The 17,200-nt window shown below is 42.5% G+C and overlaps 1 protein-coding gene across 1 annotated transcript in view; it reads left to right on the top strand.

Moving 5' to 3' along the window:
* Nucleotides 1-17,200, top strand: part of LOC132404944 (laminin subunit alpha-3-like) — a 307,054-nt gene that overhangs the window by 263,371 nt on the left and 26,483 nt on the right. Inside the window, 11 exon segments of the mRNA XM_059989599.1 lie at nt 1,271-1,387; nt 1,475-1,629; nt 3,115-3,256; nt 5,292-5,394; nt 7,498-7,614; nt 10,498-10,680; nt 11,728-11,867; nt 12,150-12,341; nt 12,439-12,575; nt 14,134-14,299; nt 16,706-16,839. Coding sequence (XP_059845582.1) covers nt 1,271-1,387; nt 1,475-1,629; nt 3,115-3,256; nt 5,292-5,394; nt 7,498-7,614; nt 10,498-10,680; nt 11,728-11,867; nt 12,150-12,341; nt 12,439-12,575; nt 14,134-14,299; nt 16,706-16,839 — 1,586 coding nt within the window.

Genomic DNA, 17,200 nt, shown 5'->3' with positions numbered 1-17,200 from the left:
TAGCGACATCTCTTGGTACAGATCTGGTACTAGCAGTCAGCTATTCATCTGTTTTTCTCCTGCTATCTATCTTCATATCCAACTGCCCATCACCCACACACTCCTCCCACCAGTCCCCATCCTCAACTCCTTCCCTCTATTCCATGCTCCACTGTCCTCTCCTATCATTCTTCTTCAACCCTTGGCCATTTCCACCTCTTGTTCCCACTCCTCATCTGCCTTTCAGTTCCCCCACACTCAGCTTGATCCATATATCACATGCCAACTCTTGTTCCAATCCTCTACCCCACCTTTTTATATCAGCTATCTTCCCTCTTCCAAGCTTGCATTTGGCCCATAACCTTCTAAACCTTTGCAATTTATGTACCTGTCCAACTCTCTTAAAAGCTGTTATTTTACCTACCTCAACGTCCTCCTCTGGCAGCTGATTCCACATACATGTCTTCATATTTAAAAAGTTGACCATCAAATTGTAAAATCCTTCTCATTGTAAACCTATGTGCTCTAGTTTTTGATTCCTCAACCCTGTGTAAAAGACTGAGTGCATTCATTCTATCTATGCCCCCACCTCCGCCCACTGATTTTATACACCTCTGTAAGATCACCTCTCACTCTCCTATGTGCCAATGAAAAATATCTCAACCTACTCAGCCTTTTTCCATAACCCACTTCTTCAAATCCTGGCAGCATCACCATTCTGGACATGTCTTCTCATTGCTACCTTCAGGGAGGAGGGACAGGATCCTGAAGATTCACACTTAACATTTTAGGATCAACTTCCTCCCCTCCACCACCAAATTTCTGAGTGGTCTCTGAACACTGCCTCACTAGTTTGCTCTCTCTTTGCACTATTTATTTATTTTTATATTATTTTTATATTATTTCTTGTTATAACTTGTAATAATTTTATGTATTAAACTCTACTGCTGCTTCAAGACAACAAATTTCATAACCTGATTCTGATTCTGATCCTTGGAAAATGTTGGAAGTATAACTGATAATTGATTTATTATTGTCACATAGACAAAGATTTAGTGAAAAATGTTTGTGTGCCATCAGGATAAATCATGCAGTGCATAGGTGCAGTAAGGTGGTACTGTACAAAAGGAAAAAAGTGTAGAGGGTGGTGTACTTTGATAATAAATTTACTTTGAACTTTATTGTGTTACAATGACATATAAAAAATTAAATATAGGCAGACATGTAGATGCAAGAGACATGACAAGTTCGAATTGGAGATCAAGATTCACATTTCCGATTTCTCCCACAGGAAAAGCATGATGAATTGGAAGATAAAAAGCTGGAAACCTCAAATTTGATTAAAATGGCTGATGACACTATCAGCAAATTGAAAAACATGCTTCGTATGCTGGATGCTAGCCAGGAGGTAAGAAGGGTTCTTCACAAGAACATTTTCTAGAGGCTATCAAAAAGAATACTTGCCACTAAATATTGCCCTGCTTAAATTCACCAGGACTATGAAAGACAGGGAGCTGAGTTAGATGGTGCCTTAACATCGCTTAATGAAAAGACTAAACACCTCATGGAAGCAACCAGCAAGGAGCCCATTGTGATCCAAGCAGAAGAGCATGCACGCAAATTGGATCAGCTCTCGAAGGAACTGCAGAGGTGAGAGGGGAAGGGAAAGAAGCAAGAAAGTGGAGTCACGAGTCAGTGAATAGTTCACAAGACTGTGTGACCTAATCAAACGCCTGCTGGGTCTGGAGAAATAAACAATCAGAACTTGGCAGGTCAGATAGCATCTGTGGAGGGAATTGAACAGTCTATGTTTCAAGCCAAGGTCTTTCATCAGGACTGACGAAGAGTCTCAGCCCAAATGATCAACTACTTATTCCTCATTGATGCTGACTGACCTGTTGAGTTCCTCCAGTATTTTGTGAGAAATTGGACTAAGACATTCGGTTACAGTTGATTTTCCCTCACAGACTCTCGCCTGTTCTAACCATCTTCATCCTGGATATTACTGAGGCTCCATTGCTTCTTGTGTCGAGGTTTACCACCGTTGGGGTGGAGAAATGTCTCCCTAGTTCAGTCCTGAAAGAATAAGCCCCTATTGTGAGACGGTGAGCCTGGGTTGTAGACTCATCAGCTGCAGAAATGTCCTCTTTCACTCCACACTGTTGAGCCTGCTAAGAATTTTAACTTCTCAGTAAATAAATTCTTAAGAAAGAGTTGACTGTCCATTATGGGATACAATGAGATTAAAGTTGAGGTGAAAGATTTTAGTAATTTGGTAACTGAGTCATAGAGCATTGCAGCAGTGACACAGTCCCTTCAGTCCATTTAGTCTATACTGAACCAAGCAGACTAGATGGGCCAAACAGCCTACTTCTGCTCCTACATTTTATGGTCTTATGGTTATTTTGCCTAGTCCCATCGACTACACTGGGACCTAGCTCTCCATATGCCTCCCATCCACGTACTTTCTCAAATGCTGCAATGGAACCCACAAGGACCACTTCCACTGGCTGTTCGTTCCACACTCCCACCACCCTCTAAGCAAAGGAGTTCCCCCCACCCGTATATTTTACCTTTCACCTTTAACCTACAAACTTGAGTTCTAATCTCACCCAACCTCAGTGGAAAAATCCTGCTTGCATTTACCCTACCTATACCCCTCATAATTTACTATACCTCTATGCAAGACAGGTTTACTCGTTGGATTAGCAAGATGTACTAGAGTTGGACAAACTGGGGTTGTTATCTCTGAAGCTGAGGGGAGATATAGGCATAATGTAGACGGATGGTATCTTTTTCGCTGGGTTGAAATGTCTAATACCAGAGGGCATGTATTTAAGGTGGGAAGGGGTAACTGTAAAAGAGATGTGAGTGGCAAAATTTTTTACACAGAGGGTGATGGGTAGCTGAAGTGCTCTGCCTGGGGTGCGGAAGAGGCAGAAACACTGGAGACTTTTAAGAGTTGTTTAGTATAGGCTCATTACTGTGAGGAAAATGGAAGGATATAGGCATTATGTAGGCAGAAAAGGTTAGTTAGTTATTTGATTTCTAATTTAATTGGTTTGGTACAACATTGTGGGCGGAAGGGCCTGTTCCTGTGCTGTACTGTTTTATGTTCTATGTTCTGTGTACCAGAGTCACAGAGGAAGTAAACCAGGACTCCTTACTGCAGCGAGTTATCAATGCTTCTAATGCCTACGAGGATATAATCAACGCAGTGAATGAAGCGGAAGCAGCAGCAAAGAGGGCGGATGGAGCGGCAGATGAAGCTCTGCAGGTAACTGTAAAACCAGTGCTGGGGACGTGGGAGACAAAGTTTGTCAAAGAACAGAAAGCTTCCAGAGAGAGCTGTGGACAAGCAGGGATGTTTTGGGGTGGGTGGGGGGGTGGGGAGAGATGACTGAAGGGCTGGTGAAGATGCAGAGACATGGGAGAGTGGGGTGCAACTGAGTTACAGTGAAAACCTCCTGTCTGTGTTCCATGCAGACAGATCATGCAATACATAGGTACAGCAAGGTAGTACAGAGGGAAACAGAATGCAGAATGTTACAGTTGCAGAGGACGTGAAGTGCAGGCTGACAAATAAAGCACATGACCACAACAAGGTAAAATGGGACCTCAGGAGTTCATCATTAGCATGAGTAAATTAAAGAGGTGGACCTTATCCATGAATGGAGAAGAAAGTTCTTCACCCAGAGGGTGGGGAATCTTTACAATTCTCTCAGACACTGAGTACAGCCAGAAATTGGCATATTGTTAGACCGCAATGGAATTAAATGATGTGGTGTTAGTGGAGGAAATGTAAGTAAACTATCAGCCATGATCTTATTGACTGGGAAAGCAGAAATGAGGGGCCAAATAGCCCCTGATTGTGTTAAGATGTATCAAGGATGTTTGGTTTCCAGTATCTGTAACCAAGGGAAGAAAGGTGGCAGCTCGGGTAACTGGGATGGTGAAGCAGGCGTATGGGATTTTATTTATTTTTATTTACAGATATAGCACAGTAACCAGCCTTTTTAAGAGCAGGCAGTTATTTAAGAATAACTGAATTTAAGAGCAGGCAGTTATGGCACAACTTAGTGAAACGTTGTTTGGGCCACAGCTAGAACACTATGTGCATTTCTATTCGCCACACTGTAGGAATGCAGTGATGCACTGGAGAAGGTGTAGAGGAGATTCCCCAGGATGGGGAGAGGGTGTGCAAACTTGAGTTGTTTTCTCTGGAGCTTTAGAGGCAGAAGGGAGACCCGACAGAGGTTTCTAAAATAATGAGAGACAGTGATAGAGTAGCCAGCCAATATAATTGGCACAAGGTCAAAATGTCAAATGTAAAAAGGTGTGCATATTATGTGAAGTACAGTGGAGATGGGCTGGGAAAGTTTTAGTTAACATTGAGAGCAGTGGATGCTTGGTGTTGTTCTGAAGTCAGATACGATAGGGATGTTTAAGAAGTTTTTAGACTGATACATGAACTGGGAGGATATGGACCATGTGGAGGCAGAAGGGATGAGTGCAATTAGGCATCATTAGTTGATTTAGCTCAGCACAAGATTGTGGGCTGAAGGGCCTGTTCCTGTGCTCTTCCATTCTCTGTTCTACGTTGCCTTAGTTGGAGCATCTCGGTAATGAGGCGAGGCTGTCTGGGCAGCGGTCATTACCCCGGAGTGGGGGAGACCTGAAAGATGCACATGGTCGTGCATTTTAGGAAAGTAGATTTTAGGAAACTTTCCCCCATTGCACAGGGCAAATGTTTAGGGTAAAGGAGACTTGGAGGAGATTGGAGGAAGGATTTTCCTACCTAAAGAGGGGTTGGAACCTGGAGTATGCTGCCTGATGGCATGTTGGAGGCAGAGAATCTCACAACATTTAAGATGAGACATGGAAGATTACAAACCAAGTGCTGGTAATTTGTAAATAGGTTTATTATTATTTTGTTTACTCAGGTACAGTGAAAAACTTTGTTTTGCATGCAGATAATTTCATTACAACTATACATTGATCTTGTATTAAGGGAAAAGAGTCACATAATGCAAAATAAAATATAGCAGCTAGAGAACGTGCAGTGCAGGGATAGAAAAGGTGCAAAGCCATAGTGAGGTGGTCATGAGTCCAGCTCATCATATTAGAGGACCACGGGAGAAGGTAAAAGAGTGAATGTCTGGGGTGGGTGGGGATTTTGTTTACTAAGGCTTAGAGGTACATGGGCCAGCTTGGTCACAGTGGCTTGTTTCTGTGCTACTCAATGCCGTGACAGAATGGATGAGCACTTCATCCAGTTCTGAAATATTGACCTTGTTCATTGCATGTTTTAGACAGTGGTGGATCAAGATTTGCCTGGACAAGCGGCTGAAGTCAACAGACAGAGTGACAGAGTCTTGTCCTTGACAAAAAATGCTAAAGAGATGCTAGAGACAGGTAAAGTATTTAATCAACTTGGGTGTCCGTGGTATTTACATGTGCCTTTAAATTTAGAGGGGAGAAGTTTAAAGCTGTTGGGCTTTTTTTTTTGCAGAGAGTGTAAATGCCTGGAGAGGATTACCAGGGGTAGTAATGGAAGTAGGTAATTTGGTGTAGTTAAAAGACTTTTAGATAGACATAGATATAAAGGAATGGAAGGATATGGAAGATATTGAAGAGAAGGACATTTATTATAAATTAGCAACAAGAATGGCACAAATTGTGGGCTGAGTGGCCTATCCAGCACTGTACAATTCTATTTCCTATATTCTAAATAGCTGGAAATGAGGAAGGAAATGAGCCATCAACATGAATAAGAAGGAACCTTCCAGAAACATGTAAAATTATGAAAAGGATAAAAATCATAGACAGGAAAGTTGTTTCCATTGGCAGTGAGACGAGATCTAGGGGACATGGCATCAAAGTTAGGAGGAGTGCATTTACGATAGAGATGAGGATGGGGGTGGCATGCTCGTGTAGTGGTTAGTTAACTCTATTACAGCGCCAGTGACCTGGGTTCAATTCTGCCGCTGTCTGTGATTAGTTTGTATGTTCTCCCCAGGACGGCATGGGCTTCCTGCAGATGCTCCAGTTTCCTCCCACATTCCAAAGACGTACAGGTTAATTGTCCACATGGGACCAAAAGAGATTGTTGTATCTATAAATAAAAATAAAATAAAAACTGCTTTTCCAAGAGAATAGTGAATCTACAGAGTTCTCCACCCAAAGAAGCAGTAGCGGCTACATTATTGAGCCATTATTGAGTTAGACTGAGTTTTGCATAGTAGCGGATATAAGGGGTTTGGGGAAGAGAGGAGGATGTGGAACTGAATCCACAGCCAGATTGTCCATGGTCTTTCTGAATGGTGGAGCTGAATCCACAGCCAGATTATCCATGGTCTTACTGAATGGTGGAGCTGAATCCACAGCCAGATTATCCATGGTCTTACTGAATGGTGGAGCTGAATCCACAGCCAGATTATCCATGGTCTTTCTGAATGGTGGAGCTGAATCCACAGCCAGATTATCCATGGTCTTACTGAATGGTGGAGCTGAATCCACAGCCAGATTATCCATGGTCTTTCTGAATGGTGGAGCTGAATCCACAGCCAGATTATCCATGGTCTTACTGAATGGTGGAGCTGAATCCACAGCCAGATTGTCCATGGTCTTACTGAATGGTGGAGCAGGCTCAACAGGCCAGATAACCTGCTCCTGCTTCTTATGTTCTTAAGAATGGGAGGGATCTCATTGAATCCCACCAGATATTGAAAGGTGTAGATAGATAAGACATTGTGAGGATGTTTCCAATAGAGGTAGAGTTCAAGTCCAGAGGGAACAGACTCATAGAATCTCCTTTACCACAGAGATGAGGGGGGATTTCTTTAATTAGAGGGTGGTGAATCTGTGGAATTCATTGCCTTAGACAGCTGTGGAACCCAAGTCACTGGGTATATATAAAGCAGAAGTTACTAGGTGTTTGATTAGCAGGGCCATCAAAGGTGACGGAGAAGGCAGGAAAATGTCAGCATGGTAGCAGAGCAGTTAGCTGATCGCTTTACTGTACCAGCTGTAAAATTGGGGTTCAATTCCTACCACTGACTGGAAGAAGTTTATACGTTCTTACCCATGACAGTGTGGGTTTCCTCCCACATTCCAAAGACAGACAGTGGGGTTATTGAGTTGTGGCATTCTCTGATACCGTAGGAAGCATGGTGACTCTTATGGGCTGCCCAGCACGAACCTCGTTCATTTGATTTGATGCAAATAACCCATTTCACAGCATGCTTCAATGTTTCAATACACTTGTGACAAATAAAGCTAATCTTATAATGGGATTGTGATGAAAAATAAATCAGCCATAACTGAATGGCAGAGCAATTTTGATAAGCCAAGTGGCTCCTATGTCTTATGGTCTTGTGTGTTGGCTAGACCTTCTCATGCAATGGCCTAGGCAGAGGTGGATGCAGTCTCCTTGCCTAAGTACTCTGAACCTCTATTTACATTCCTAGACTCTCAAATACTTGCACATATAAAGTTTTTTCTCTTGTCCTTCTACAGATGTAATTCCGAGTCTCCAAGATATGAAAAAACGCCTTGAGGATGGGACTGAGAAGAAAAACCAATTGGAGACCGATCTCGCAAGTCTTCAGCAGAAGCTGAAGCAAATAAACAGAGGTAGAGGGGTCAGGCTTTGAACCTAGACTCACAGAGTCACACAGCATCGAAACGGGGCTTTCAGCCCAAGTAGTCCATGTTGACCAAGGTGCCCCATGCAAACTGGTCCCATTTGCCAGTGTTTGGCCCATAACTTTCTAAACCTTTCCAATCCATGGTGCAATGATTCCATGTACCTGTCCAACTAAACTTATAAAAGTTATTAAAATACTGCCTCAACAACTTCCTCTGGCAGCTCATTCCACTAAATTTTGTGTAATAATCCGGAGGTGATAAGAGAGTTTAAGATTAAGGAACCTTTAGGGAACAGTGATCACAATATGATTGAGTTCACTTTGAAATTTGAGAAGGAGTAACTAAATTCCAATGTGTTGATATTTCAGTGGAGTAAAGGAAATTACAATGGCATGAGAGGGGAACTGGCCAAAGTTATCTGGAAAGGGACACTAGCAGGAAGGACAGCAGAGCAGCAGTGGCTGAAGTTTCTGTAAAGAATGAGGGAAGTGAAAGAGAGATATATTCCAAATAAGAACTTTTCAAATGGAAGAAGGACACTACCATGGCTGACAAGTGAAGACAGAACTAAAGAAAAAGCAAAAGAGAGGACATACAAGGAAGCCAAAGCTAGTGGGAAGATAAAGGATTGGGAAGCTTTTAAAAACTTGCAGAAGGAAACTAAGAAGGTCATTAAGAAGGAGAAGATTAATTATGAAAGGAAGCTGGTGACTAATATCAAAGAAAATACTAAAAGCTTTTTATTAAGTATATAAAGGGTAAAAGGGAGTTGAGGGTAGATACAGGACCAATAGAAAATGACGCTGGAGATATTGTAATGAGAGATGCAGGGATGGCAGAGGAACTGAATGCATATGTTGCATCAGTCTTCACAGTGGAAGACATCTGCAGTATTCCAGCTATTCAAGAGTGTCAGGAAAGTGAAGTATGTGCAGTGAAAATTACGACTAGGAGGGTGCTCAGGAAACTTAATGGTCTGAGGGTGGATAAATCTCCTGGATCTGATGGAATGCACCCTCGGGTTCTGAAGGAAGTCGCTGGAGAGATTGTGAAAGCACTAACAATGATCTTTCAAGAATTGATAGATTCTGGCTTTGTACCAGATGACTGGAAAATTGCAAATGTTACTCTGCTACTTTAGAAGGGTGGGAAGCAGCAGAAAGGAAGCTATAGACCTGTTAGCCTGACATCAGTGGTTGGGAATTTATTGGAATCGATTGTTAGAGATGAGATTATGAAATATCTGGAGGCACATGACAAGATAGGCTAAAGCCAGCATAGTTTTCTGAAAGGAAAATCCTGCCTGACTAACCTACTGCAATTTTTTTTGAGGAAATTACAAGCAGGGTAGGCAAAGGAGATGCAGTAGATGTGGTGTACTTGGATTTTCAGAAGGCCTTTGACAAGGTGCCACACATGAAGCTTCTTAGCAAGATAAGAGCCCTTGGAATTACAGGGAAGTTACTAGCATGGGTGGAGCATCAGCTGATTGGCAGAAAGCAGAGAGTGGAAATAAAGGGATCCTATTCTGGCTGGCTGCCGGTTACCAGTGGAGTTCCACAGGGGTTGGTGTTGGGACCACTGCTTTTTACAATGTATATCAATGGTTTGGACTATGGAATTAATGGATTTGTGGTTAAATTTGCCGATGATACAAATTTAGGTGGAGGAGTGGGTACTGTTGAGAAAACAGAGAGCCTGCAGAGAGACTTAGTTAGTTTAGGGGAATGAGCAAAGAAGTGGCAAATGAAATACAATGTTGGAAAGTGTGTGGTCATGCACTTTGGTAGAAGAAGTAAATGGAAAGACTATTATTTAGATGGGGAGAAAATTCAAAATGCAGAGATGCAAAGGGACTTGGGAGTCCTTGTGCAGGATACCCTAAAGGTTAACCTCCAGATTGAGTCGGTGGTGAAGAAGGCAATTGCAATGTTGATATCCATTTCTAGAGGTATAGAATATAAGAGCAGGGATGTGATGTTGGGGCTCCAAAGGGCACTCGTGAGATCACACTTGGAGTATTGTGTGCAGTTTAGGGCTCCTTATTTTAGAAAGGATATACTTATTTTGGAGATGATTCAGAGAAGATTCACAAGAATGATTCCAGGAGTGAAAAGGTTACCAATGTCTGGCAGCTCTTGGGCTGTATTCCCTGGAGTTCAGGAGAATGAGGGGGGATCTCATAGAAACATTCTGATTGTTAAAAGGCCTGAACAGATTAGATATGGCAAAGTTATTTCCCATGGGAGGGGAGTCTAGGACAAGAGGGCACAACTTCAGGATTGAAGGATGTCAATTTAGAACAGAGATGCAGAGAAATTACTTTAGTCAGAGGGTGGTAAATCTGTGGAATTTGTTGCCACTGGCGGCTGTGGAAGCCAAGCCACTGGATGCATTTAAGGCAGAGATAAAAAGGTTCTTGATTAGCCAGGTTATCAAAGAGTATGGGGAGAAGGATGACTGGAAGAATTGGGTCAGCCCACGAGTGAATGGCAGAGCAGACTAGATGGGCCAAATGGCCTGCTTCTGCTCCTATATCTTATGGTCTTATAAATACCACTCTTCGTGTTAAAAAAAAAGTTGTCCCTCAAGTTCCTCTTACTCACCTTAAAACTATGCTCTCTAGTGCTTGAATCCCTAACACTGTAAAAAAAGACTGAATGCATTCCCTCTATCAATGGCCCTGATGAGTTTATGCACTTCTATAATATCACCCTCAGCCTCCTGTGTTGCAAAAACCTCTTTCTAAGACTCAGTGTCTATGTCCTGGCAACATCCTTACATACTCCTTCTTCACTTGACGGGGTGGGGTCCTCAATTTAATCCATCCTAATGTTATTCAAGGAAATAAATGTGTTTCTTTTTCAGATGATGTGGGGCAGACCTTAGTCCAAGCGAATGCCACGGCCAAAGGAGCGAAAGACATTGCGGCTGGAGTGATGGCTAAATTGCAACCAATAATCATTGAAGTAGGAAACTTAAACAGAACTTCTCAAACCATTCCAAACATTACTGATCTTAACACAGTGCTGAATGAAGCAGAAGAATCAGGTTCGTTGAATGGTTTTGATTTTGATACTGGTTCATGTACAAGGTGCAGAAAATAGATTTGTTTTGGCTGCCCCCCAGACAGATTGTGCCAGTACATTGTGGTAGTGAAAAGGCAAGCAGAATGCAGAATGAAGTATTACAGTTACAGAGAAAGTGCAGTGCAGGCAGACAATAAGATGCAGAGCCATGATCAGGTTGATTGTGAGATCAAAAGACCATCCTATTGTGTGTTGGGACCATTCAATAATCTTACAACAATGCCATTGAGCCTAATAGTATGTGCTTTCAGGCTTTTGTATCTTCTACCCGACAGACAAGGGTAGAAGTTAGAATGATCATGGTGGGAGGTAGGGTGCCTCAAGAAGGCAATACCGCAGGTCGTGCTGCTCCCTCACAGCTCAGAGACCCAAGTTCAGTCCCGACCTCTGGTGCTGACTATTTGGAGTTTGCGTGTTCTCCTTGTGACCACGTGGGGTTCCCCTCGGTGTGCCAGTTTCCTTCCACATACTGTGCAGGGTTGCTGGAGTGATAAGCTGCTGTAAATTTTCTCGAGTGTGTGAGTGAGGAGTAGAATCCAGGGCAGTTAATTGGGGGGGGGGGGGGGAATTCTCGGAGATGGGAGATGGAAACTGCTCCCGGACCTAGTATGGACTTGGTGTCCCAAATGGCCTCTTTCTGTGAGACATGATGAAGAGCTGAAGTTGAAAAATGACCATGGCTGTGTCAGGAAAAAAGAGAACTGACTCCTCTTTAAAAGAGTCAGCCCAGACATGATAGACTGAATGGCCTTGTGTTGAGATCCTTGATTCCGTAACTTTGATGCATAATTTTCTTAACCCGATTGTATGGCTTTGCATTAATAATCCCCATGCATGCAAGTAACTGGAAAGAGTTAACAGGAATGAGGGGAGAGTGGGTAACAGGAAAAGATAGTTGTTCAATGAGATTGACTTGTGAACTAGCATGAATACATTTGGCAGTATGGCCTCCCTCTGTACCATTAGGAAATATGTGTGTTGACCTTGAATTATTTCTTCTTCTTTACAGTGAAGAATTTAACCGAGAGCCTACCTGGACTGATGCAGAGGCTGAAGGATCTGAGCCAAATACAACCTGTTAACAATATCTCCAAAAATATAAATCGTATCCGGGAGCTCATTGACCAGGCCAGGGAAGCTGCAAATAAGGTCAGTTTGTTTAAACTTTCAGTAACAGCAACGACATTTCTGTCAAAATCTAGATTCAGATATTTATTTGAATTCCCCCAACTCCACCACACTAATCCCAGTCTCTGAGAAACATGTTACCTGATCCAGCTGGCTCACAACTCCATGTGTCTGTGACAATGTGTGACACTTGGACAGGTATGTGGATAGGAAAGGTTTAGAACGATATAGGCCAAGCAAAGGTGAATGGGAATCTTGATCGGCATGGACTGGTTGGGCTGAAGTGTTTTCTCTCTCTTGTAGATAAACGTGGCAATGAAATTCAATGGGGAATCTGGAGTAGAGGTCCGACTTCCCACTAACCTGGATCACTTGAAAGCTTACACATCCCTGCTCTTGTATGTGAAGCAGCCAGCCATATTACGAGGGGACAACAGGAGACGGAAGCGACAGGAATCTGAGAACATGTTTGTTTTCTATCTAGGGCATAAGAATGTGAGTATTCTTCATGACAGAATAAACTAGAACAAGGCATGGGTTTGCAAGAAAAAAGCAATGTGCTACCTTACAAATTATTTCCCTTTGACCCCAGACTTCCAAGGACTACATGGGGATGATGTTGAAGGATAACAAGCTGGTTGCCATCTACAAACTGGGAAGTGAAGTGAGCAAAATTGAAGACACGAAGACCGTCGATAATGAAATCTTTGACCACATCAGATTTGAGAGGTAATGCAATCCAGTGACTTATTGGAATTTTTGTAACCTATTTACAATATTGATTGGTACAGTACAGAATAGGGCTTTCGGCCCATGATGTTGTGCTGACCTTTTAGACTACTCCAAGATCATATCTAACAATTCCCTCTCATAGAACCCTCCATTTTTTGTTCATCCATATGTCTTTGTAAGAGTCTTTTAAATGACCTTAATGTCTCTGCCTCCACCACCACCCCTAGCAGTGTACTTTCTGTGTAAAAAAAAAAGCCCTACCTCTGACATCCTCCTATACTTTCCTTCAATCACCTTAAAATGATGCCCCTTGATTTAGCCATTTCCACCCTGAAAAGGTCTTTGGCTATCCATTCTTTGGTCATGTTTGTCCTTTTCCCAGGGTTAAGGAATCAAGAACTAGAGGACAAAAGTTTAAGGTGAGAGGGACTAGAGGACAAAAGTTTAAGGTGAGAGGGGACTTGAAGGGTAATTTTTTTTTCACGTAGAGAGTGGTCAGAACATGGAATGAGCTGCCAGGTCGAGGGGTTGAGGCAGGTGCATTAACAACATTTGAAATGTACTTTGATAGCCACATGGAATGTAAAGGTTTAGATGGATATGGGGCAAATGCAGACAAATACAACAAGCTCAATGATCAGCCATGATCTCAGAATGGCGGTGCAGACTCGAGGGGCCGAATGGTCTACTTCTGCACCTATTGTCTATTGTCTATTGTCTTAGATGGGCATCTTAGTTGACATAGATCTGTTGGGCTGAAAGACCTTTTTCTGTGCTGTACAGCACCTGTCTCCTGTCTCTCATTGGATGGTGGGTTCAAAATGCAGAATGTGGGAGAGATGGAAGCTCTCCCCACATTTCAACAGTGCCTGGATGTGTGTGTGGAGGACCAGGTCCAATACTGGAGGGGGGAGATTTGGTCTGGGACCCCTTTTTCTGAATGACATCTATGTATGTAAATTTACTGCGATTCTCACTCCGTCAGAGTTCAATCTGACCAAAACATGGCTAGCCCTATCTCTGAAGCTGTACTCAATGGAGAATGTGGGTGAAGAAGGAATCTCACTGAAATATACGGGCCACTACAAGGTCTGGATGGAGTGGAAATGAAGAGGATGTTTCCATCAATGGGAGAGTCTAGGCTCTGAGGACACAGCCTCAGAATAAAGGGACATCCTTTTAGAACTAAGATAAGGAGGAATTTCTTCAGCCAGAGGGTGTTGAATCTGTGGAATTCATTGCTGCAGTGGGCTACAAAGACCAAGTCATTGGCATATTTAAGATACAGATTGATTGGTTCTTGATTAGGGTGGGTTAAAGATTATAGGGAGAAGGTGGGAGACTGTGGTTGAAAAAAAAATCAGCCATGATTGAATGCTGAGGCAGATTTGATTGGCCAAAGTGGCCTAATTCTGCTCCTAAATTTTTTGGTCTTCTGGTTGCATTACTTCAGAATACAACCACTACAAAATCTACCTAAATACAAGCAAAAGCAGGAATTGGGCCATTCCTCACACAAAGTCCAGTACTCTACATGACCACTCTTCTGTTCCAGGATCATGCAGTACGGGTCTCTGAACAATAGACAGGTCAGCCTCTCCACCGGCAAGCTCATCAACAGCCAACCACAGTTTAAAACTGCAAATGGAAGTGACCTCTTGCTCAACCTGGATCCAAAGGAAGCTGTCTTCTACGTTGGAGGATTTCCCCAGACATTTACGGTAAAGATCATTCTTTGCATTCTCTTAATTAAGGATGTTGTACTTTATGCCTTGGAACATAGAACATAAAAGAGTACATGCACGAGTCTGTGCAGACCACAACGGCAATTTGAACTGAAAACCAGAATTAGCATCGGATTAGCTATCACTGATGTATGTGACATGAAATTTGTTCTTTTCCAGCAGCAGCACATTGCAAAGGTAAATGATTACTATAACTTGCAAACATAAATAGAGTGCAAAAAAAGGAATAACAAAGTAGTGTTCATGAACTCATGAACCATTCAGAAATGTCATATTCCTCCATTCCCTACCTGCCTAAATCCTTCTTAAACACCTCTGTTATATCTGCTGCTACTAACCCCTGGCAATGCATTTCACACACCCACCACTCTGTGTAACAAAACTTGCCTTACTCATCTCCTTTAAACTTCACTGCCACCCTCCCCACCCCCATCCACCTCACCTCAAACCTATGCCCTGTATTTGACATTTTACATTTGGGTGAAATAAATTACCTCCCCTTTCTCATAATTTACTTAATAACAGCACGGAATAGGCCCTTATGGCCCTTCGAGCCATGCCGCCCAGCAACCCCCAGTTTAACCCTAGTCTAAATTTGGGACAATTTACAATGACAAATTAACTTAATAACCAGTATATCTTTGGACTGAGGGAGAAAACATTCTACAGGGAGGATGTACAGAGTTTGCTGGGATTGAACACCAAACTGCAACAGACCGAGCTGTAATAGTGTTGCGCTAACCGTTACGCTACTCCGTGCTTGATACGTATATAGTTCTTCTGTCAGGTCTTTCATCAGCCACTGATGCTTCAGTGAAATTCAGTTTATCATCTGGAATTTTTTTTAGAAAGTTTACACTAGTAATGAGAGTACTCAAGTACTGGATTAGAAAAAAACCCACTTCTTCAGGGGAGGAAATCAAGCATTGTCACCCCCAATGTGACTCAGACTGTTAGTGTAGTTGGCTTTTTAAATGTCTCCCTTAAAGACCAGCAAGGCAGTGCAGGCAGGATTGGGCAATATATACTAGCCTCACCAACATCCTGAAAAATAAATAAGTGACTTAGCAGCATTTCTAAACAAGAGAATCCTAGGGGATTCTGTAGATGCTGGAGGAACTTGGTAAATCATGCAGCATCTATGGAGGGGAATAAACAGTTAACGTTTCGAGCTGAGACCCTTCATCAGGACTGGAAAAGAAAGAGGCAGTTGCCAGAATAAGAAGGTGGGGAAGGGGAATGTGTATCAGCTGCTGGGTGATTGGTGAGACCAGGTGGGGGGAGTTGTGGGAGGGGGTGTGATGTGATAGATGAAAAAGGAAAAGGGCTGAATAATAAAGAATCCAATAGGGGAGGGCAGTGGACCACTGAATACTTCTTTCCTTTATTCCAGTTCCAGGGATCTGGCTTCAAACCTGACCTGGGGTATCAGTTGATTCTCCCGGCACAGGTGCTCTGGTTTCCTCCCTCATCCCAAAATCATGTGGATCACTGGGTTACTGGGCTACTATAGCTTCCCCCGGCTATCGGTTGGTGGTAGGATCTAGAGCTGAATGGAAATGTGTGGAGAGTAAGATAGGAATGGTGCATTGTGATAGCATTGACCTAATGGGCCAAAGGGCCTTTGCTGTGCTGTGGGTTTCTGCATCTACATTTCCTTGCTGCCTTGGTAAAGCAGCCAACATAATCAGAGACCCCTCTCCACCCCGGACATTCCCATCCACCCCGCCCATGGTCTGTTTGTCCCATTCCCATCAGGGAAGAGGCTACATAATATCCACAACAGGACCATCAGATTGACAAACAGTGGCTTTCCCCAAGCAGTCAGTCAACATCTCCACCCACTAACCACATCACAATGTTATTATTTCCTGTCTTTCACCTTATGTACAGCCTAGCTTCACTTTGTGCACAGTCAGTCAATCGATGTATATAGGCTATCTTATGTATTTACATTTATTGTGCTTTTTATTATTATTGTGTTCTTTATCTTTTATGTTTTTTTGGCTGCATGGGATCTGGAGTAACAAATATTTCATTCTCCTTTACACTTGTGTGCAGAAAATGACATTAGACAATCTAGAATCTTAAATGTGACCAATTAACTTACTACCTGTGCATCTTTGAATGTGGGTGGAAAATAGATCACTCATAGGAAACTATGTCGTTGCGGGGAGAGTGCACAGACTCCTTATAAACAGTGTCAGAATTGAACCCTGGTTACTGGTACTGTAAATAGTGTTACACCGTAGCACACCGCTACTGTGCATCCCCAATAAACCTGATTTCGATTCTGATTCCTATTCTAATTCTGAAACTCTGCCATACTGGATTCTTTAATGCAAGTTGTTTTAATTACAAATACTTTTTCTTATCACCCAGCCTCCTAATACATTAAGTTATCGAGGATATAAAGGCTGCATTGAACTTGGCTTTCTGAATGAAAAACTAATCAGCCTGTATAACTTTAAGGAAATATACAACATTAACACTACAAAAGAGAAACCCTGTCAAAGGTAGGTTCATTGATGTTTACTCCCGGAGTGGGTATTTGAATCACATTTTTTTCTGGAGAACTATTCTCCATCTTAAAATTGAAAGTTATGCATTTATGTAGAACACTTCATAACGTCAGAGCATTCTAAGAGCATTTGAAGTTCCTGTTGTAATGTAATTTGTACACAGCAAGCTCCCAAGAACAACAGTAAGTGACCAGCTGAGCTATTTTATCAATGCCAATCTTCAAAATGGTGCCTTTGATATCAATTTGAGAGGGTGTTCAAGAGGTTCCGCTGCTAACCGTCAAAACCCCTGTCAGGAAGTAGTGGCAGGATGCTGCCTGGATTAGAGGACATAAGGTATAAGGAGAGGTCAGAC

Source organism: Hypanus sabinus, chromosome 1, assembly GCF_030144855.1.
Source record: "Hypanus sabinus isolate sHypSab1 chromosome 1, sHypSab1.hap1, whole genome shotgun sequence".
Taxonomy (NCBI): domain Eukaryota; kingdom Metazoa; phylum Chordata; class Chondrichthyes; order Myliobatiformes; family Dasyatidae; genus Hypanus; species Hypanus sabinus.
The sequence above is the reverse complement of the archived record's forward strand: the minus strand, read 5'-3'. Positions and strand labels throughout refer to the sequence as shown.